This window comes from Eumetopias jubatus, unplaced genomic scaffold (assembly GCF_037043125.1).
Source record: "Eumetopias jubatus isolate StellerSeaLion01/CBP00866 unplaced genomic scaffold, mEumJub1_p1.0 scaffold_17, whole genome shotgun sequence".
In the NCBI taxonomy this organism is placed as follows: domain Eukaryota; kingdom Metazoa; phylum Chordata; class Mammalia; order Carnivora; family Otariidae; genus Eumetopias; species Eumetopias jubatus.
In genome coordinates this window covers 8,746,214-8,769,140 of record NW_028274823.1, presented here as the reverse complement: position 1 = coordinate 8,769,140, position 22,927 = coordinate 8,746,214, and the positions used below count along the sequence as shown (strand labels likewise).

Here is a 22,927-nt window from a genome sequence, read left to right as displayed (position 1 = left end):
CAGTAAGACTGAGCCACTCTGGCACCAAGTGCGGGGCCCTGACAAGGGCGGTCTGCTGAGGCACCCAGAACAGCTACAGCCCTTCTGAACGGTAGTGCCAGTTCACCACTGCAAGGGCTTGCTTCTTACACCCATCTGATGACGCCAGGTCAGTTCTTCCTACCGTGGGCTGCATGGGGAGCTGCACGGGCTAATATGGCTATTAGAAGGGAAATTTAAATGAATGGAAATTATGTAACACCAGCAATTCTGGCCCCCAGCTGCAGAAGCCACGTTTCGGGCGCTCGCTAGCCACACGCAGCCAGGGGCTAGTGTGTTAGATCGCACAGAATAGAGCATTTCCATCGTCATGGCAAGTTCTACTGCATAGCGCTGATTTGGAACGCGGGTCAGCGAGCTGTGCCCCAGCCTGGGGGTTCAAATCCAACTACCACGTGTTTTTGTAAATAAAGTTTTATTGAAACGCAGCCACACTTGCTCTTTGGTGTATTACATGCCTGTCTGCTTCTGAGCTACCACAGCCGAGCTGAGTACCTGTGACCGAAACCGGCCGCGAAGCCTGCAATCCTTACCCCCTGATCCTTTATAAGGCAAGTTTGCCATCTCTGGTGTAGACGGTCAGAAAGCTGCATAAAGATCTTTTCTGGAAAGATGCTCGCTGGCATCCCCAGCAGCACCCGTGGATGCCCAGCATCTGGATGACTTTCCCCAGGCACGTGGCTCCCTGGGAAGGAGGCAGGAGACACGCAGCTGTAAGCAGCAGTACCAAGCTTGGTGGGGGGCACAGGGTACCCCTCCCCAGGCCGGCACCGCCTCTGGAGGGCCTGCCCTCAGGGAGAGGCAGTGGGGCATGGCATTTGGGTGGCGGCGAGTCTGCCCAGGAAAACCACACGCCGGAAGGATCTCACCATCAGCTTGCTTTATTCTTCTCACTCTCCCCAGGTCAGTGAGGCAGCAAGGTTCATACAAAGAAGACGAACTGTTTTCCTGTATCACCCCTCCCAAGCCAACATTCCACAGATAATTCTAAGAGCTTTTCATCACATTTGGCCTAAGTGGAAGGTCTGGCATCCCACACATCAAAAATAACTCCCTTGGTGATGTTAGGCCAACTTATGAGCACTCATTTCTATGAAAGGAGGAACATCTTGAGCAGAGAGAGGGTTGCAAGTCGGCCTCCTTCTGGCCCTTCTCGAGTCCTGCAGGTCAAAGAGGGGAGCCAGGCTGCGTGATCGACTCCCTTGGGAAGAGCGCCTCCTTCTACTTATCCCTGTGCAGGCAGCACCCGGGGCTGCTGGGCCAGCAGGGAGCCTGGGGGGTTCTCTGTGGACCCTGCACTCCGGCTGTCCACCAGTCACTGGTGAACTAGTTCCGCATTTTTCTCCTTTTCTAAACACAGTCCTTGGTGGAAAGGGGGACTATATGGATTCAAGAGGCTCTTGGAATGGCCTGGGGCCAGAGAGGGTGGATTCTCTCAGAATGCCCGTGAGCATCTCAGATGGTAACTTCTGGGACCGCAGGGCCCCAGGAGTGCTGCAACTGGAGCCACGCAAAATGCAAATGCACGAGGAACTCTTGCTGTCACACAAGCAAGTGGGGGGAGGGGAGCACCGGCTTCCCTTCCAGCGCAGCCAGGAGGCCCAGAGCTGGCAAGCCCCTCTCTGTCTCTAATTCTCAGGTTGAGTTGCTGAATTCTCACTCCTACCAGCCTTTCTCTGCTGATCTGAGTTATTTGGATTAAATGGGACAAAGACTACAGAAAATATCCTAAGCTTTCGGCCCTCCCCTCAGGACCAGCCTTTCAATACACACATTCTCCCAGGCCTTCGTGAATTACCGAGAAAACAACAGGGAGCGAGTCCTCTATGGAGCTACAACTGGGGGTGGTTTAATTTGCAGGGGTCCGGGACAGGTCTCAAGTGTTGGGAGGTCACCCGCGCTGTCGTCTCTTCCGCCCCCGCAGCTTCAGCCGCCTGGCTGGCAGGCTGATGGGCTGTTTCCCGAACTTTTCCATGATCTCCCTGATCCTGGCCAGGTTGGTTTTGCTGAGTGTGAAGTCGCACTGCGTGGCCCCCATGTCATAGCCGACCATGCAGTTCTTGGTGGATGAGGTGAACCCTTCGGCTTTGGCTGTGACCACATACTCTCCGGGGTTCAGGAGGCGCCAGTAATCCCCATCGCTGGCTGTGAAGAGAAAGGAGGGGAATTCAGAGCGGTTCTCTTCTAAGGCAGACACCACCAGCCCTGCTATTCCATAACCGGTGTCCCAGCCAGAGAGAGACTCAGAGGCTGGCCTCGTGGAATTCGAGCCTCTGCAGAGGCAATTTTTTTTTTTTTTTTGCAAATTCTTATTTTCCTCTTTGGAAGCCACCTTAATGGTTTTAACAGGCAGAGGGCTGGGGTGTAGGCTCCCCATAGTGTTCATACACATGAGTGAAGATGGAGAAATGATCACTCACACTCCTTCCTCTGTGACAATACATGCCATTCATTATGAGCCTGAGCTTCCAAATGCTATGCCCTCACCACAAAATGCCATCTTGAAAAGCCATCAGTGCCTGGCTTTCTGGTCTCCCTTAGCCTGGCGATAAATACAGAAGAGTAATTCTTTTAAGAGGTGGGGCTCTTCACTTCTGAAAAGAGAAATAAAAGACTCAGGGGACCAGGGCCAAATGATCTGGGAGGAGGCCTGGTATCTGCATTCCCCGGCCCAGGGGGTGGGGAGTGGCAAGAGAAACGCGAAGCTGTAGGAGCTGAGACAGGGGTGCTGCAAAGCGGAGCTCCCCCCTCCCCCACAACACGGCTGCTCAGCCACCCAATAACACGTCGGGGCCCCGGGTCCACCCTTAGCTCTGGACTCCATCTCTGTTGCAGAGAGGGCTTCCCGGCCAACGTTCTCCTCCCAGGAGCCTACAACAGGCTGAGGACACTTAGACCCCGACCTGAAAAGAGGCTTTGAGGTGAGGAAGGGGTCACCAGTGACCTCCCCCACCCACCCGTGGAGGACATGGCGCCCAGAAGGTCGAGGCAGGCACCGATCCGCTGAATCTGCAAGCAAACTTCTGAGGCAGGTTGCATGATGAGTCCCCTTTCCATGTGAGTAATCTGATGCCCAGGGAGGCGTGATGTCCGGCATGAGGTCACACGGCCAGTCACCAGCAGGCCCCCCAACACCAGACTCGGCTCTCTCACAGCAACCTGGGTGTCCCACCCAGTCTGAGGCTTTGGTGCCAGAAGAAAAAGGAGAGTGGTAATGAGGCCCCGGGCCAGGCTCCCTTGTCGACCACAAGCCCCGAAATCTTCGAAGGGACGGGAGCAGCGCCATGTGTGTGTGCACGACTGTCTATCTCCCCCAGACTCACGTAGGACACTCTGAAGCATCAGGTCAAAGTTACCACCTTTATTCAGTGGAGACACCCCCATGCAAGTAAGTGAGCTCGTGAGAACATGTTGTGAAAAATGAACTCCGTAGGCAGCCGTCTGCCACACGTACATGCAGCCCGCTCACTGGCCAACAGGCCTCAGTGTGCTGGGTCGCGGTCCACCCAGCGCAGGTGGCTTACTCCCCGGTTCCTACAGATCATCCCAATTCTTTCTTCGTTGGCTCTCACCGTGGTCTGCTATTAACTTTAAAGTTTTCCTTTATAATTGTTTGTAGATCTCCCCCACTAGAATGTCTACTCCCTGAGGTGAGCGGCCATATTTGTCTCCTTTACCACAGTAGCTCTAGGCCAACACACAGGATGTTCTTCATAAGGTATGTTCAAAGAACAAATGAAGCTATCAGGAATTTGTTTAGGTTCACAGAATCGGAATGAGGGGTGTCCGCTCTGGAATCACCAAGTTTCCACTTCTGAAACATGGATGCTCTCCTCTACCTGGCACTGCACGCTCTCCCCCAAAAGTTCTTGGTAAGGCTTTCCCCACACTTCTCCCCAAGGTTCTTGTAATCTCAGTTTCTTCCCCCGACCACCAGTAAAGTCTAGAATCATCCACTTCATAAAATTCAGGGGTCAGCATGGTAGGTTACTATCCCACAGGGTGACCAGGTCTGTGTTCAAGGGTGAATGTTCTGTCGAGCTGTGGGGTGGGGGGTGGGTACGCAGCTGGTGTCGCTCAGCACGGTGGACAGAGGGACAACCCAGATGCTCACAAATGTCCATTCGGTAGCAGGTCGTGCTAATGTCCACCAAACAGAGGACATTCATGGGGCATTCTGAGCCAGGTGCTTGGCCAACATATTTGCATGCATTTAGAAAGTACTCTGGCTAGCTTCTCTCTCCTTGGACTTCAATTCCCCTGTTGATTTTATGCAAAATCCCTCCTGAAAGGAAACTTGTCAGTTCACAGAAGGCTCGGAGAGAGATCAAGGCAAACTCAGATCGTATGTTGAGCAATGAAAGACGCCGAAATAAATACGATAAGGAACCACGTGTAAAGTACAGAGTTCATCTGTCAGGAGAATACACTGGGACATTATTTTAGGGGGAAATAAAGGAGAGGGGGAGGCGGCTCCCATCGGCTCATCCAAACCACTTCGGTGATCACAGGGCCTTGAGGTTCCGAGCTCACTGGGCACAGCGCTCCCTTCTGGCTTGTGGGGCTCGGGGGGCTCTTTCTCTCCCACCCCACTTAAAACCCTCCTGTTTTCTCTCACATGGCGTACCAAGCACTCGTAGTCCCAAGAACGTTCTAGGTTCTTTTGTGAATCTTTCTTTTACAGGAGGGAGCTTGTTAGCAATGCTTAAAATACAAGTCCTATGCGGAGCCAGATACAGCAGCCCCCTCTATTCCTAACGATCACCAGCACCCCGCGGCGATCCCGCCCGGCACAAGTTCAGAGCCTGTGAACAAACGAACGGACGGATGAGTCCGGGAACGAACGCACGGCCCCGCGGACGGCGGTGAAGGGCGGCTATGTCCCGAACGCCTTGCTGCACGGCGGGAAAGCTCACGGGCAGCGGCTGTGAGGTCCTCAAGGACAAACAGTAGGCAGGTTCAGAAAATGCGAAGGCGCGTCATGGCATTACACAGCGGTCTGCTATCTTGTGGCGTGTCAGCTACAATTCACCCATTTAAACAATCCTTGGCCTCCTGTACCGGGCATGTCAGCAGGCAGTCATGTCAGCCTGGCGCTGAAGAACACGCGGGCGATGTGTGAAGCCCAGCCTACCCCCTCCTACGGTCCCAGAGGCTCCGTTCCCTCGAAGGTCAGATGGGATCGCCTATTTGAAGGACTGGGTCTGTTAATGCCTGTGAACAGTCTGGAGAAGCTCCTGCCCTCTCAGGAGGGACAGCATGGGGGCAAGGGCAGGGGCACCGCATTCGCAGTCCCTACCCCTGGCTCAAATCCCAGCTCAGCCCCTCTGCACTACCAGAAACATCATGTCGGGTCCATTCATTCATTCGAACTCATTCGTTCATTCAATAAGTATTTATTAAGCACCTACTGAATGCCAGGCAGTGTGCTTGTACTTAATTGAGGCACAAAAGGGTCAAGGGCCCCTGGTCTAGGAGCCAGTGAGGGAGGGGCAGAGACACCAGAAGGACGGTAGTCAGATGTCAGGTGTGGAAGCACTATGGGAGGGGAAGGCAGGAGGCCGGGAGGAATCGCAGGTGGTAGGGGCAGGTGTGCTATGTTAGAAAAAGTGGTCACTGTGGTTGGCTTTGTTGACAGAGTGACAGCTGAACAAAGACCCGAAAAGGACAAGGAAGGAACCAAGGGATTCTCGACGAAAGGAGGTTCAGGCAGCAGGAGGTGCTAGAGTGTGGCCTCAGCCCTCCAGGAAGGAGCCTGCAGGGGTGTCGGAGGGGGCAGAAAGCACAGGGGAGCAATTATTCCTGTTTGACCAAAACCGGACTCGTGATTTTCAGTTTTAAATGGGGACAGTCCTGGGCAAACCAAGGGAGCTGGTCACCCCAGAAGAAGAGGTTTGGGAGGTAACCGGTAGCCCAATGCCGTATGGCCTTTGGGGGGTACCACAGTGACCCCAACAGGGGCCGGGGCTGAAACCAGCCAGCAGCCGAGGAGGTGCTGCGTGGGCATGGATTCTGCATCTATGTGCTGTTAGACTGGGGGTGGGGGGGAGGCAGAACCAAGGCGAAGCCTCTGTTCCTCGTCCGCACCTTGCAGATCATTCCAGCCGTCACAGGCCATAAAAGTGGTAACACATGGTGAGCGCAGGAGCAACATGGACTTGGCCCAGTTTCCCTGGGATTGGCCTTGTTTGAAATCTGACAGTCACCACCTCCCGAGAACCCTCTCAGTCCCGGGCCGCTGGCTGCCCCATCCAGCGTAAGCTCTTGAACCAACAGGTCAAGGTCAGACCGCATTAAACACCTGCCGAGTCAGCCTCCAATTCTGTTTCTCCCGGTCGTTTGAAAGTGTCCGAGGGCTGAACAGGTCTTTCTCGTGGCAATCACGATTTCCCTTCTCCTGCTGCTGAGTCTGTGCTTGGTGTCCGGGTGGGACGTGGAGCAGGTTGAATGATGGTCCCCAGAAGCCCACATCCTACTACCCAGACCCTCTAAATGTGACCTTATTTGGGAAAAGACCCTTTGCAGATACAATAAAGGATCTCCAGATGAAATCGTCCTGAGTGACCCGGGTGGGCCCTAAATCCAATGACAGGTGTCCTTATTAATAAGAGGCAGGGAGGAGGACGCAGAGGAGGAGGCCACAGAGATGGAGGCAAGAAGTAGAGTGACGTGGCCAAGGAAGCTGCAAGAGCCAAGGAAAGGTCCTCCCCGGGGGCTCCGGAGGGAGCACCGCCCTGCTGACACCAGGATTTCATGCCTCCGGCCTCCCTAACTGTGAGAGAATACATTTCTGATCTTTTAAGTCTGTGGTCATTTTCAAGACACGCACTGGAAACCAACACAGGACCCAGAGCCCCCCGCCCACTGCAGCTGACACCAAAGCAAAGCCATCTGCCCACGGCGATGACACCGCGCCCCGCAGTCTCCCCACGGCCGAAAACCTCAGTGCGTGGGCCTCAGCAGGCCCCCGGACACACCACTGCCACCAGAACCCCTGCAGACAACCTGCTTTAGGCTTCTAGCCAATTCTCTCCCCCGCGCACCTGTCACTGCATCACGCTGCACATGTTCCCTGTCACAGTCAAGGTCACTCTTCCCTTACCTGGCCCTGGGTGCACCGAGCACCATCCCGGGTGACAACGGTCCTGGGCACAAGGGAAAACTACATGGGTTTCCCAGCAGCGGGGAAGCCCTGAGTGAGCAGGGGCATGCTGGGGCTGGGAGTCCGACACCCGAACCCAGGCCCCACCTGCCCCTTAAACCACCAGTGGGTCCTTTTACCTTCCTGCACCTCTGGTTTTCACCTGAATAAGGGAAAAAGCAGAAAGCACGGGCTGAAAACCGTGCTTTCCAGGGTCTGCATGGGGAGTCTGAGGAACGAGACAAGAATTCGGCTCTCTGTAAGAAGTTTCCGGCACTTGACGTGTGATTTTAACCCAAGTAAAATGCTTCGAGAAAACAGACATTCCCTACCGAGAGACAGTTCGTCTATGCTCGCGGTTACCTGTTCGGATGTCATGGTTAACGCCTTCCACAGAGATAATGGCATTCGGAATTCCTTTCCCATGGAAGTCCCTCACCACGCCTTTGATGCCGCGATGGACCTGCTCAGCAAACACGACAAGAAACGGGGTGAGCTCATGATGCACTTGACCCAAAGCACATGGTGAAGGAGGCTATAAGCCGAACGCCACCCCAGGGCCACGGGGAACCCTCGCAGCACCTTATCTAGCTCAAAAGCTCCCTGGCTGTGCCTGGATTAGGTGTGTAAATTTCTGTGTTCCCTTTGGGTCCATGTACTGGGAAGTCTTCCATCGGAGTTCAGATATTCCAGAGGCTTAAAAAATATTAGGATCTGAGATGGTTCGTATCAAGCACACCCAGTAAAAATGGAATTTAATTTTTTCTAGGCCCATTTGTTTAGACTTTCCTGAACTCTATGGACCTAATACGTAGACCCAGGCACTTAAGGGTCAGAGAGAAAAGGAAAGAGTCAAAGGCGTTCCTATAAACTACAACTCCGTCCATAGGGCCCTTCTGCTGATGAGCTGTGTCACACGATACACATCACTCGGAACCTCGTGCCTCAGTTTCCCCATCCGTAGAACGATGTGACAACCCCAGGCGGCATACTATCATCTCCAGTGACACTATATGTATTACTGTGCCTGGGCATTTTATCCATAGCAGGTGCCTTGGTGACACGGGATTACTTTAGAATGACCAGAGCCTTCTCTCTTTTCATAGATGAAATGAAGAAGAGCCTTCACTCGCAAAATTTCAGGATGTGGACAGAGAGTGTGCTCACAGCTTCCCAAGAGGAAAGAACAGGTTCACACCCGCTGTGCCAGGCGAGTGCACTCTGTGCAAGGGCTGCACAGAGTCTCCAGAGACCCTCATGGGGCAGACTGGGACGCTAGGTGCCAGGGCTCACCTCTGCCAAGGTCAGTGGAGGTGGAGGTGCAGGTACCAGGAAGCTGGCAGCCTGAGCATTGCCTGGAAAGTGTCTTCTGATTCATCTACAACAACCCGTGGAAAGGGCAGCCTCCATGCATGATCCTGCAAGCCTCAGAACCACACTTCCTAATGGATGGGAGTCACAGTAGAGTCACATAATTGAGGCCCGACGTTCCTTTTGTTTATTCCTCTGGTTTCCGGTTAGTCTGTTCCTTAGTGGGGCGTGGATGTCATTGTATTCATTGTAGCACGGAACTAGAACTGGTTTACTCAATGCTACAGGATGGGCGTGTCCTTGAGAGCAGGAGGAAGGGAAGGCGGGGGAGGTGCCTAGTGGATCCAGCAGGGCTTCCTCACCAACTGCAAGCAGAACTCTGGCAGGGGCTCGGGAGACCTGTTCCCAGGAGCCTCCCACACCTGCAGCAGAGCCTCTCAGCCTCACAGCCATGGTGGGCACCATGGCATCCTCCAACAATGCCCATGGTAAAGTCCTTAGTCCCAGGAGTAAGGGGATGTGACTTAGAATTCTAAGTCACACTTAGAATGTGACTGTATTTGGAGACCATGTCTTTAAAGGGGTGATTAATGAGGTCATTTGGGTGGGCTCTGATCCAATCTGACTCCCTCCCTTATAAGTGGAAACGGGGACCCACAGAGACACCAGGAGCGTGTGTGCATGGAGAAAAGACCATGTAAGGACAAGGAGAGGAGACGGCCACCTGCCAGCCAAGGAGGCTCCTCCGAATGAAACAAACCTGCCAACACTTTGATCTTGGACGTCCAGCCTCCAGAACTGTAATTTCTGTTGCTTGAGCCCTGCCCCCGCCCCGGTGTCTATGTTTTTATGCAACCCTAGCGGACTAGCACAAGGGGCCTGAGCATGCTGGCTCGGACACATGTCACCCCTTGCCCACAGGGCAACATCTGGTCACACTCACTATGACCCAGTGTGAGCCATCAACAAGGCTTTACAGCTCACGCTGCAGGGCTGAATCAAGTGCAGACAGACGGTGGTTCTTCTAGCACTGTTTGGGGCCGGCCCAGCATGACAGCCGGAGTCCCAAGTACTAACTCAACTCAGTCTCAGGCTTCAGTCCCCGAGTAGGCCCCATTCCTTTGCCAGCCCCCACCCCAATGTGTGCTTATGCCATACCTGCTCCATGAACACGATTAAGGACTCTCGATTATTCTCCCACTCCTCGGGCAGCTCACTCTCGTGCGGATACTTATCACAGCCCACGTAAATGGACAGCTCGAAGCAGTTGGTGTGAAGGTAGCTGAAATCGTTGAGACCTGCCAAGCCAACCGGACAATGTTGTCACCAAACAGCGCTCCAAGGGGCAGGAGGGAGACAGCAAGAATGTTCAAGAACGGAATTCAGAAGACCTCATTTGAACAAGGCGGTGTCCAGTATCTACTGTAGACTACAAATGAATTACAGCAAAGATGAGGGGAGGGGCTGGGGAGAGAGAGAGAAGAGGTAGCCAGAAGGGTTTCTGGGGAAGACAGGTATACACGGGAACAGCTCTGACGAAAGGAAGACTGAAATAAGTGCTTTTCAGATAAAATTCTGCTTATTAAATTCGGTTTAACACACTATTTTTAGAATAAAGCTACCATGAATTAACAGTATGGATTCTAAGCATTTGATTAAGTTTCTCTCTTCAGTTACTCTCTCTCAGCTACAGTTCTGGAACAGCGTTCTGGTCTCATTCATGCCAAGAGCTACCCCGACCGCCCTCCGCTGAGCGCCATCAATGAGCCTGGACCTGTCCTTAGTGCTCTGTCCCCACTGACCACAAACTCAGCAGAGAGGTAGGCAGCACTGCACAATTTCATGAATAAGAAAATGGAGGTAGAGAACAGCTAAGAAATGTATCCAGAACCATGTGTCTGGAAAGTGCCAGATTCAGGGTTTGAACCTAGGTGTGTGTGATGCCAAGACCTTGCTCTTATCTCCAGGGTTGGGCTGCTTGGGGGCCGCAGGACGAGCGTACTCACCCACCGAGCCTGACGGCAGATGGATCTCGAACATCCCGACACTATTGCAACAGGATGTGAAACGCCCAGCCTGGCATGGGGTCAGGCTCCGCATTAGCATCCTAGGGCTGCTGTTACAAAGGACCACAAACTGGGGGGCTTAAAACAACAGAAATATATCCTCCCATAGTGCAAGCAGCTGAGCGTCCGAAATCGAGGTATTGGCAGGGCTGTGCTCCCTCCAGAGGCTCTAGGGGAGGAAGCTTTCTCGCCTCCTCCAGCTTCTGGTAGCCCCCAGCGTCCCTTGGCTTGTGGCTACGTCACTCTGACCTTTGTCTCTGTCTTCACGTGGCCTTCTCCTGTGTGTGTCACCTCCTCGTAAGGACATTTATCAATGATTTTAGGGCCCATCTAGGTAACCCAGGATACCCTCACCTTGAGACCCTTAATTAATTAATTAATTAAAATAATTTTTTATTGTTATGTTAATCACCATACATCATTAGTTTTTGATGTAGTGTTCCATGATTCATTGTTTGTGCATAACACCCAGTGCTCCACGCAGAACGTGCCCTCTTTAATACCCATCACCAGGCTAACCCATCCCCCCGCCGAACCGTCAGTTTGTTTTTCAGAGTCCATCATCTCTAATGGTTCGTCTCCCCCTCCGACTTACTCCTCTTCATTCTTCCCCTCCTGCTATCTTCTTCTTTTTTTTTTTCTTAACATATGTTGCATTGTTTCAGAGGTACAGATCCGTGATTCATCAGTCTTGTACAATTCACAGCGCTCACCATAGCACATACCCTCCCCAGTGTCTATCACCCAGGCACCCCATCCCTCCCACCCCCCACCACTCCAGCAACCCTCAGTTTGTTTCCTGAGATTAAGAATTCCTCATATCAGTGAGGTCATAGGATACATGTCTTTCTCTGATTGACTTATTTCACTCAGCATAACACCCCCCAGTTCCATCCATGTCGTTGCAAATGGCAAGATCTCATTCCTTTTGATGGCTGCATAATATTCCATTGTGTGTATATACCACATCTTCTTTATCCATTCATCTGTCGATGGACATCTTGGCTCTTTCCACAGTTTGAGACCCTTAATTTAATTGCACCTGCAACGTCTACGGCCAAACCACCCTGAACGCACCCGATCTTGCCTCACTACACCGCAAAGACCCATTTTTCAAATAAGGTCACATTCCCAGGTTGCAGAGATTAGGAAGCAGATATGTATCTTTTCAGGGGAGGGCACCATTCAACCCACTATAGCACCCAATATTTGCAAAGCGAAGAACTGAATGTTAGATGGCATAAAGTTCTTCCTGACATTTTTGTTTTGGGGCAGCAGGGTGATTAGCAAGAACACAGTGCAGCTATGCTGTGCGTGACCACAGGAAGCACATGCCCGGCAGCAGCCCCTCTACGAGCCCCCCTTGGGTTCCGAGGGTCGGGGCTGAGAGAGCTGAGTGGGGTGTGCTGGGCTTCTCTGTAGTAACTGAGCAAAGGAGCAGGTGCTCCCGCACAACCAGCCTCGGTCCTCACCATGCATCTTCCCTCCTCTTGCCTACCTCGCCATCGTGCTCAGTGATGTACTGCTTAGTAGAAATGCCTGGTTAAAAATCATGGCTTTGCGAGGCAAGAGCAATTCCACATCAATCTGCTGCCGAATCGCTAACGTCATGGGCAAAATGGTACAAAACATAGAGCAGCCCTCTCTGGAGGATTCCAGATTTGAACCACTCACCTGTCACCAGATGGGCCTTTGACCACGTTTGTGATAAGACAGAGGCAGAGAGCTACGGGATGGAAGGGGTGGGGCCCTGTCATGTCAATGCGACATCCTTCACAGGGGCCTGGTCTGGCTGGAGGAGGTTGGTTAAAAGGCCACAGCAACGCATCCACTTGAACCCGAAGGATGGAATTACAGGAGGGCACAGCGTGGCTGACAGACACCATGCCCACCAGTTAACACGGGCAGGACACAACAGAGAGGGTTGGATGCCTCTGTGCATATAACATTTTCATTATGCCCAGTCGTTCAGGCCTTGTTGATACGGAAATAAATCAGTGTTACACATGAAACTCTGGAGTGGGCCTGCCACCCTGCCATGTGTCTTCAAAGCACTGCAAGTACCAGACGAACGGGGGAAATGCTGAGAAGCCAGGAGAAGAGTGGAAGAGCTTGAGCCAGGCTACCTTTGCCGCTAACTTCTGGCCCGGCAGCAAATGGCATGAGCCGAGAATACTTGGTGAAGAATGGTTTCGAAAGCATGACGTGTGGGCAAGGCACGGTGGCGTGACCCAGACAGGACCCCTCCCCCACGCCCCAGGTCCCAGCGGGATGGGCGAGATGTTCCTCTGTGCTCTCCCGGCCTAGAATCCTACTGTCTCGGCTCCCGCGTGGAGCACGGAGCTGTGCCTTCCCTAAGGCCCGGGTGCCCATCACCAGCTCAATGTGCGCTTCATCAAGGGGCAGAGGACGCAGGATGGCAGCCTGGGAACCAAGGGGGCCTGGCGTCACTCTGGGAGTTGAAACGCACACGCTACAAATGATGTGTGTTTTGAGCTTTCCTGAAGCCTGCTCTCCACAGCCCCATCTCCATTCACTAATCCCTGTCAGTCACTGCTAATGAGCGAGCAAGAACTGAACAAAAAGATGGAGCGGAGGGAAGGAAATTAGAAGTCACAGTTCATTAATCTACAGAGAGAGGAATCCGCACACTTCCTCACACCACCAGGAGGAAGAATGATTAAGAAGGCTCGAGCTGCCCCATGGCTCTGCCACAGAAGACCCTGAAATAATGGAAAATATAATTGATAGGAAAAAATCAAGTGCTGCCTATGTGATTATGTGGCAGCCAACTTTTCAAAACACGACTATTGACCTGGCGCCGGCGAATCCAGCTGGGTCTATACCCGAGGTAGTTGCAAGCAGCCATGAAAAATAAACAGATCGTTCACATTAAGGCTGTTGCCGGTTTTCAGTGCTAGAACTGAAAAGCAAGAATGGTTTTGGGCCATTAGAAAATTCTCTTGATCGGCAGGGATTTGCTTTTTTTTTTTTTTTTTTTTGTGCAGGGCAAAACTATGATGGTAAATAAATAAAACACCTCTGCTGGGTAGGGAACCCAGAAGAAAATGGCAAACTTTCTGTACATGTTAAAAGATGGCCACGGGAACAAATCTGTTCACTATTTTTTTAGTTTTCTTTTCCCAAGCACGGACACATACCTGATTCAGCACGTGAAGGCTGAATCTAGCAAAGGGAAATAATATGATGGTTAATTAGGGAAAAAGAGAGCAGGAGGCGTGAATGTGAGCACATACTATGGGAAGAGGGGGAAGGCAGACAGGGGAGCGGGTCCCAGCCGTGTGCTTCTCTGGTAAGCTAGACGGAGAACACCTCACACCCGCCACCCACGTGAGCCTCACGACAGTCCCAAAGAGCTCACCATCTTCATCATTACCATCATGCCCATTTTGCAAATGGAAAATATGGGGTTCAGAGAGGTCAAGGAACTCCCCAGGGGTCATACAGCATCTGAGGGATGAACTGGAATGTGAATCTAGGTCTAGCTGACATGGAACGTTTTTCAAACTCATCGGTGGTTCGACAACCCTAACAAAGTCAAGAAAATAAGCAGTGAGCATCATGCTTGGGGTCTTGCCATCCCAAAGCTGAGGGACCTTAGGAAATGTGACACCCTCATCTCTCCTCGTCTGGGAGCCCTGGGCCGGCACGTCCCAGACGCAGCAAAGAAAGCTTATCCTGAAATGGGACCCCGGGGTCCTCTGTGGCTGCTATGAAGGAATTCCCGAAGTCCCTGCTGGTGGCCCCTCTGGTCCTGTGTGGATGCCAGGAGCAAAACCGTATACTCCCCGCATCGCACACAGGCGGGCTTCGACCAAATGCCCTGGTCCGCCTGGGAGGCCGGGCCACTGACCTCCAGCAGATGGGAGGTGTGTGAAACAGTGTTCACCACACATCGGGCCTCAGGACACACCCGCAGCTTGGAGTCACTTCACACCTGAGCGTGGGATCGATGCCCGGCCCTTCTGGGCACCTACAGCATGGGACACCCGCATGATGGGCACGGCTCTGGGTAAAAACACCCAGCCCCAGCACCAACACACACATGCTCTCTGCCCCTCGGCTGGGTTTGTTTTTGGTCTGATACTTCCACGCAAGTCTACATTTACCCATCTCTGACCCTACAGAATCTGAATGGCTTGGTGCTGAGAGCAGGCCAAGCAGACGCAGCTCTGCCCCCTTTCTTGCTTAGAGAGATCCCTTCGGATCTTCAAGCCCTGGTGATCTTGTTCATAAAACGGGGAGTAGCCACACACCCCAAGACTATCAGAAGGATGAAGGAGGAGTGTGCGCAGAGTGCTGGCACCCTGTCCAAGCCAGACTACAGTCGCTACTATCCCATGACAAATGATAAGGGACGGCTGGGTCCCTCCCTGTCCCAGTCGTCCACCGCCACATTTGGCTGCACAACGACAGCAAGGCCCCCCAGAGACTTACTTCCGGCGACAGTGTGCCAAGAGGCCCCATTGACGGTCCCGTCCTCTTTCTGGAAGTCCTCTGTGTGGCACACCCTCCGCCGGGCATCGGTCATGAGGCGGTGTGTGGAGGCGTAGGAGTAAGCCAGCCAGCGGAACACGTGGTCATCGGGCGTGGGGCTGGGCTCCTGTGTCTTCCACAGGGACCGCACCATGTCGTAGGGGTACGCCACCACCAGCTCGCCGCCCTGAAGGTTGCCGCCCAGGACAAAGGGGATTTTTTCCATCCAGGCTATGACAGCCCTGGTCTCTACCGCCACCTGCAAACATGGCGAATTTAGGCAGGCTTCGAGAAATAAAAATCAGAAGGAAACTGCAGTCTCGTCCTACTTTCCAAACAGGAGCGTAGTTGAAAGAGCCACCATTTTATGGAATACTTGTAGGAAAAATGTAGAATTTCAAAATCGGTCCGAGGAAAACTGGACTTTGTGCAAATCATGGATAAAAAAAGAGAAATCTAGGGAAGTTTCTTTTTTGCAGGAATGTTCCAGTTAATGCCCAGAGGGAAAGACAGAGTTAGCGTATCAACACTATGGCAACTCCAATGAATCAATGGGCCAGGCATGTTCATCCCTGGCTCCAGAGAGCGCAGAGAAAGAGAGAAAACCAACAGAATGTGTCTCCCGAGGGAAGGACATACACCTCAAAGAAAAACATCAACCCGGAAAATGACCAAGCCTCTAATCTGGGGGCCGGCAGCCTTTTTCTGCAAAGGACCAGATGGGAAATACTTGAGGTTTTGAGGGCCCTGCAGTCTCTGTCCCAACTACCCAACTCTGTCCTAGTAGCTGGGGAAGCACCAGAGACAATATGCGAATGGTGTTCCAATAAAACACCATTTACACCAACAAACCTGGGTGGGAAGTAGCCCACCTACAGGTTGTAGCTTGCCGACCCTGTTCCGTGGAGCCCAGTCCATTCTACATCTCATGCCAATTTACGGGAAACACAGAGGCAGAGGTTACATGACACGGTAGGTATATAGTTGGCAGCACCCAGACGGTGGAAAACGCGACAAGACGATCTAATCTAGCTGCTGACAACCTAGTTGTTACGAGATAAGCAACGAGCTGAACAACAGCAAAACTGCGAGGATAAAAGGCAGGAAGTGAAACAGGAGAAAGCTTCGGGTTAAAGGAGACTGGAAAGCCGGTGCACCGATCACAATGAGGGAGCTTTAGTTGGCTCCTGATTTAAACAGACCTGGGTGTCTCAGTCGGGTAAGCGGCCGACTCTTGATTTGGGCTCAGGTCGTGGTCTCATGGGTCTTGAGATCAAGTCCCACAAAGGGCTCCACGGTCAGTGGGGAGACTGCTCGAGATTCTCTCTCTCCCTCTGCCCCTCCCCCTCCCTCTCTCTCTAAAACAAATAAATAAATCTTAAAAAAGAGAGAGAGAATGGTAATAGGGCAAACGTGAACCCTGCCTGGATATTTCATAATACTAAAAAATAATTGATTTTGATATAATAATGGTAATTGTTCATGGTTTTAAAAGAGGCTCTGAACTTTTAGAGATACTTACTGAAATATTTGCAAATGAAATGACACCACCCCTGGGATTTGCCTCAGTAATTCTGGGAAGGAGGAGAAAGTGGGTGCAGATGTAGATGGACCGAGAACGGACAGGTGTTGAAGGTGAGATGGGCACACGGGGGGCCTGAAAGCTTTTGCTCCAATTCCATATGATTGGCATTTTTTTTTTTATGATAAAAAGTTGAAAGAAAGAAAGAAAGAGAAAGAGTGAGAGGGAGGGAGGGAGGAAGGAAGGAACTCACGATGTTAGAAGCAAAAATTAGAAAGCCTGACATGGTCAATACTGATACGAATTCAATTATTTATCCTAAGTTACTGATTCCTATGAAGAGAATTTCAGCAGAAGAAAATTTGATAATGGAAAAGGAATAAACACTCGAAATGGCTTAGCTGTGCAGTACAGAAAGTTGACTGAGGAATGAAATTGACTTAGGATTAAGTTTTGTTTTTATTCCTAAACACATCAGGGGCCCTGGACGGGACTACTTGTTGTAGAACTTGGCTCATGACACAGTATCATCGCTGATCCATGCATGTCCTCTTCTCTATGTAGATACAATAAACACCCATAAACCCACCATCCGTGCCCAAAACCAGATCTTACGGACAATTTCTGTGTAATATGTGACTCCCCTGCCCCGCTTCCCACTCGGAGGTAACCCCTGTATCCTCAATGATATGATTCTCGTTCTTTTTATTTTATCCTCTATGTGTGTGCTTAAAAATACATTATTTGGTTTTACTTGTTTTTGCTCTTTAAAAAAAGGGGGGGTAACCATACTGATTGTTGTCTTCTGCAATTTTTTTCTCTCCATTCATGTTTCCAAGGTGTATCTCTGCATTGTTGCCCAACTGCCCAAAGCTGTAGCTCAGTCTTTTCCACTTCGGTATGACAATGTCATCATTTATCTGTCCTTGTGATGGTGGGCAAACAGGTAATTTTCAATTTTTTGCTGGACTGAACAGCGTTGCTTTGAGCTTTCTTCTGGTATATGTGTGCTGAAATTTATCTTGCATAAATCGCCAGAAGTGGGACTGCAAAGTCATAGGAAATACACATATTCCACTTTACAAGATAATCAAATTATTTTCCAAAGTCACGGTGCTAATTTACACTTGCACCCACAATGCATGAGAGATCCACTGGCCCCACATCCTCTCCAACGCCCAACTACTGTCAGACTTCTTAATTTGCCAGCCAGTGGGTGTAAAATGTTCTCTTATTTGCATTCCTTAGTACTAGTAAGGCTGAACATATTTTCGTGTTTATTAACCATGTTTCCTCTTCCACAAATTGCCTCTTCATATTCTTATACCATTTTTCTATTGAGCCGTTTATATTTTTCTTATTTGTTCTTCTTTATGTATTTTAAAGGTCTCATTCTTTTCCAATTACCTATTTTGCAAATAATTTCTCTCGGTTTTCAGCTTCTCTGTTACAGTTTTTAAAATTTTTGATGAGCAAGCTTTCTTATTTTGAGGTAGTTGAGTTTATTAATCTTTTATTTTATGACTAATTGACTAATGTCTTTTAAAATAGCCTTCTTCACCCTGAAACTAGTTTTCCGTATTATAAAGATTCACTAAGAGATTTTACTGGGAGTGATTATTAAATCTTATCAAATGATTCTTTCTACAGACAGATCCCTTCGTAATTTTCTTCTTGGTTTTCTATCACTTCATTGATTTATACTCTTATTTTTTTATCACAATCTTTATACATTTTGGGGGGTTTCTTCTGTTATTCCTGTGCTAGTTTCTTTACCTATTTTTTAGCCTTTCTTCTTTGGAATATAATCACTGAAAGGTATAAAATTCCTGAAAGCACAGGAATTTCTGTGGCCCTCTGCAAATTTTGATTTGTAACGTTTTCATTACTGTTGGGCTCCGATTATTTTTTAGTTGCCAATACGGTCTTTCTCTTTGACTCATTTCTAGAAGTATTTTTTTTTTTATTTTCTAAAGACGTGGTGATATTTTCATTAACCTTATTACTGTCTTTGGTTGAACTGTACGTTGGTGAGAGCATCATGGTCTGACTCGTATTCTCTGAAACTGGGTGAGATTTCCTTTACAGCCCAGAGCATTGTCAATTTTTGAAAACACTCCGGGGATTACTCAGGAGAATATATTATCATCTACCTAGTGGTTGTAGACTTCTTATAGATCACTATGTCAAGCCTGTTGACTGCTCTTCAGGTCTTTATCTTTGCTGACTGCTTATCTAATGTAACCACAATTGAAAAAGATATTTGCGGTGGCAGATCTGTGTAATTCCCCATGTGTTTCCCAAAAACAAGCTCAGAAAGCTAAGTTCAAGTCTTAAAGCAAAGACTGATATCCAAGGACCTTCTACGGCTATGAAGAATTCCTTATTTCTCATAGCCTCAGGGCCAAGAACGCTGGCAACCATATTCCAATTCTGGTCCAAGAGTTCCCAAATTATAACATCACTTGAATTCTCAGCTTTACCAGATGTCATTAGTACAATAGTCTGAAAGCAAAATATGTGTGTGTGTGTGTGTGTGTGTGTGTGTGTGTGTGTGTGTGTGTGTGTAGGGGATTGTATAGGATGGAATTAGGAAATATGAGAGAGAATGCAGAAGACTCAGAGGCCCTGAACCCTCTACCCCCCCATAAGCTGCCCATGGGCACCCTAACCACACCACAGATACTGCCACTGTCTGTCTACATCACTTGACTGGTTGCTTCTTGAGGACCTGGATAACACCATCCCGCATATCCCTAAATGAGGCAACCATGCTGGCCTTCCTCCAATAAGTGGTACCCACCCACGCGGTGGGCTGGAGCCCCAAGGCAGAGCGGGGGAGTTGCCTTCTATCCATTCATCATGTCTTCCTTGATTCCTCAGGAACAGAAGCTCGTTATGTTTATTTTTGTTTTCTTGAGCTCGCAATGTGCTTGCCTAAAACATAGCATTTTCCGGCCTTCCCCGCAGTGGGTTGATAGCATGTTTTGACTAAATTCTGGCCAATGAGATTGAAGCGTAAGTATTATGGAGGAAATCTAGGAATGACTCTTAAAATTAACTGAATTATCTAAGAGGAGGATCTTTTTTCTTTTTGGTTTTCTGAACTCTTGTTTCCCTCTTCCTTCACAGAGATGACAGCTGGACCCACTGCCATCCTGGATTTTGAGAATGGAAGTCACATGCTAACATGGCAGAGGCAGAAAGACAGACAAATCATTGGTTCCTGATGCTCATGGGGCTTCTATCTGGCCGGGCTTCTATCATCTGCCTTTAGGGTCCTTCTATATATAAATAAATAAATAAATAAATAAATAAATAAATAAATAAACAAACAAACAAACTTCTCCCTCATTAAGCTGTTGCCATTTTGGTTTTTCCATTGTTCCCACTGAACCTAACCCTAACTCATACAAGCAATCAAGACAGCCCTCCTGAAGGACATATACTATCAGAGGTCAGGGGTAAAGAGGTAGATGACTATGGGCAGGGGAGGCAATAAAAGGCATGCAAAATTTTGTGAAAATTCTTTCTCCAACATATATTCTTTGCAAAAGAAGACTGGAAAATTTGGGGGGAACATTTCTCATTCAATGCATTTTTTTTTCTTTCCAAAGAAGCATGACATGTAATAATCCGTGGGGATTTATTAAAATAAAATTAAGATCTCTCAAGCAATCAATAAGGTCTAAGGACAATTTCATAGCAATTCCATAGCACTGCCAAAGCTGAGGGTAGTAAGGATAGTAATGACCACGTAGAATTCAGGGGCAGGGTTTTTGGCTTTTTTTGTTGTTGTTGTTTTTAAAGCCCTGTGTGGTTGTAAAGAAATCTAATTCAACGATTTCTCTTTTATGAAGAATATCCACAAATGTAAACTTTAAAGGTAGTTATTATCTAGCACACTTCCCCACTTTAGGAGAAAACATGAAAGAAAAAAAAAATAGTTTTGTCTTGTTCTTAAATGTCAGATCCTCCGCAAATACCAGCGGGTGTTAACTTTGGCCTTCCACTGCTCTGCAGATGACGGGGTATTTTTACTCACCGTGGCATTTTCAGACAGAAACCACTCAGGGATTGCAATATAGTGATTGGGAACTTTCCTTGGAATGTTCTGTCGGTCCTCTGCCTCCCAGAGCAGCGTGTTTAAGTCGGGAAAGTTGTTGTTGATGTCGATGCCATCGTGGGTCCAGCGCCCCAGGGACCAGCCACCCAGCTCCGAGCCCTGGGGGACAATTCCAAGCGTGAGGGACCCACAGGCTTCCAGACTTCTCTCACACAAGACGTCCCCGTCTCCACGCCCACCATCCCCACCTGGGTGTGTCTCTAAGCCTCATGGCCCTCTGGCCCAAAGACAGCACCCAGAACACTGAAGCATCTTCTAGTACTACTTGGTGGGTGGTGGGTAATATCGCCAAATCACCCCAAGAGGGAATGCAGAGCCTCACCCCAGTCACATGGCAGTGTTCAAGAAGTATTAAAATTTCTTCTCCCCTACCCCCCACCCCCAGAGAGCTTCTAGACTGGTCAGATGAAACTCTGTGTAGGAATGAATCCAAGAGTCCGGCATTGCAAAATCAACCACCACCGTGTTAACTTATTCTCCCTGCCACGCCCATGAGTCGGGCTTGCAAATCCCTGACCAACGGATCCTGCAAATCGGGCACTGAAAATCCCTAGCCAACTCTGTACCCATAAACACAACCACAATTCTGTATTATAAGGCATGCGTGTGATGGGTACCAAGCACAGTTTTCCACTTTATTCCCAGATAATACTAATAATAGCCTATACATAACTATAACCTACACAAACTCTACGTCATAATTAGAACATGAAATGTAAACAATATATCAGAATAATAAAAACAACTCTTCTCGGAGTACTGAAAGAATTATAGGCAACAAGTGAATTGAAGGCCTGCTTTGATTATGTGCTCCATCAATGTTCAGTGTTATTTTTATTCTGTTCTGTTGTGATCACTGAAAATGCAACCAGTATTATTCCTTCATGTTCACTTTTTCCAGTTTGTTGGCATGTCTACCTCTCGGGTACCCACGATTCTCAATTCCTGCTTTGCATCTTTCACGAGCCCTGTGAGTTTCCCTGCCTCAGCAGAGAGACACTGAAAGGGAAGCCAGTGATACGGAACAGAAATTGACTCGTGGCCCAGCGTGCTCTGCGGCTGGGGCCTACGGGCTGCCCTGACCAAGAGGAACAGCATCATTACCCCTTCATAGGCCTTCTCATAGCCATCGGGGTTGAGGGAGGGGAGGATGTGAATCCGGGTCTCCTCCACCAGGCGGACGATGCGCGCGTTGCGGGCCAAGTACTCTTGGCACAGGAACTGCATCAGCAACAAGGTCAGCTCTCGGCCCAGCACCTCGTTGCCGTGGGCCCCTGCGATGTAGTGGAACTCCGGCTCACCTTTACTCAAAGACGGGAAAAAAATACAGGTTCATATCGATGCTTCTAGCAGGACAGCCCTTACCATTTAGGATTAAAAAACCTCTGAGTAATATCAACTTACAATTCTACCCTATCTCTTCTTTCAAATAGGCCCCCCCAAATTATATCACTATACTTTTTTTTTAATTCCCAAATAGGCATATAAGAAAATGTGTAGAAAACTCTTAGATGATACCAGCCCCTGAGTAATCATGTTTATTTTTATTTAACAAGAATGGAGAAAGTAACACAGTGCGTAGGGTTTAAAATTTACAAATGAAACACAAGCCATAACAATGATTTTTCTCTTTTGGGAGGCAATCGTTCTTCTCAAAAGAAGGTCCTATTAAATCTTACAAGGACACAAAGATGGATAAATAGAAGCAGAAAACAGATCAGCAGGGGACATCAACACCGACACAATTTTGTAAGGGGGCTGGCTGCCTTTGAGGTTTTCCTCTTCTGAGCTCAGCTTTTCCAGTGTTGGGGCTTATCAGTGCCCAGCATGGGCTGACAATACTTCTTCTCTCACTGGCAAAGCTACTGCTTTTAAGGAAATGTGATTTTTACCTGCAGATCAAGCCCTTACCCTTTCAAAGAAACTCCTAAGAGGAACTCCTGGAATACTGACAAATTTAGAGTTGAATGAAGCAGACAAATCTCAGACTTAATCATCGGTGGATTTCTAAAGGACTCGTAGATTTACCAAAAAGAAAACCTGAGCAGCCCCTCTGACCTGGAGGAGAATCCAGGTTCCAGAGGGACTGAATGAGAAATGGCTGAAGATAGGAAATGCTCGAAAGTAGAATTAAATAAAAAAAAAAATAGGGGACCTCCCTCTAACTTAAGCCATTAATAACTTAAGTCCAGAACGTTCTTCTATAAAAGGATTCAGTCCTAACC

General features: G+C 49.3%; 1 protein-coding gene across 2 annotated transcripts in view; it reads right to left on the bottom strand.

The window, feature by feature from the left end:
• Positions 1–897: 897 nt before the first annotated feature.
• Positions 898–22,927, bottom strand: part of CPXM2 (carboxypeptidase X, M14 family member 2) — a 146,810-nt gene continuing 124,780 nt past the window's right edge. For both annotated transcript variants that reach the window (XM_088020155.1, XM_088020156.1), the window contains 6 exons: positions 21,807–22,003; positions 20,622–20,801; positions 15,016–15,313; positions 9,650–9,789; positions 7,544–7,643; positions 898–2,184 (listed from right to left, as the gene is read on the bottom strand). In XM_088020155.1, the coding sequence (XP_087876281.1) occupies positions 1,931–2,184; positions 7,544–7,643; positions 9,650–9,789; positions 15,016–15,313; positions 20,622–20,801; positions 21,807–22,003 (1,169 nt within the window). In that variant the 3' untranslated portion in view covers positions 898–1,930. The remainder of the gene's footprint in view (positions 2,185–7,543; positions 7,644–9,649; positions 9,790–15,015; positions 15,314–20,621; positions 20,802–21,806; positions 22,004–22,927) is intronic.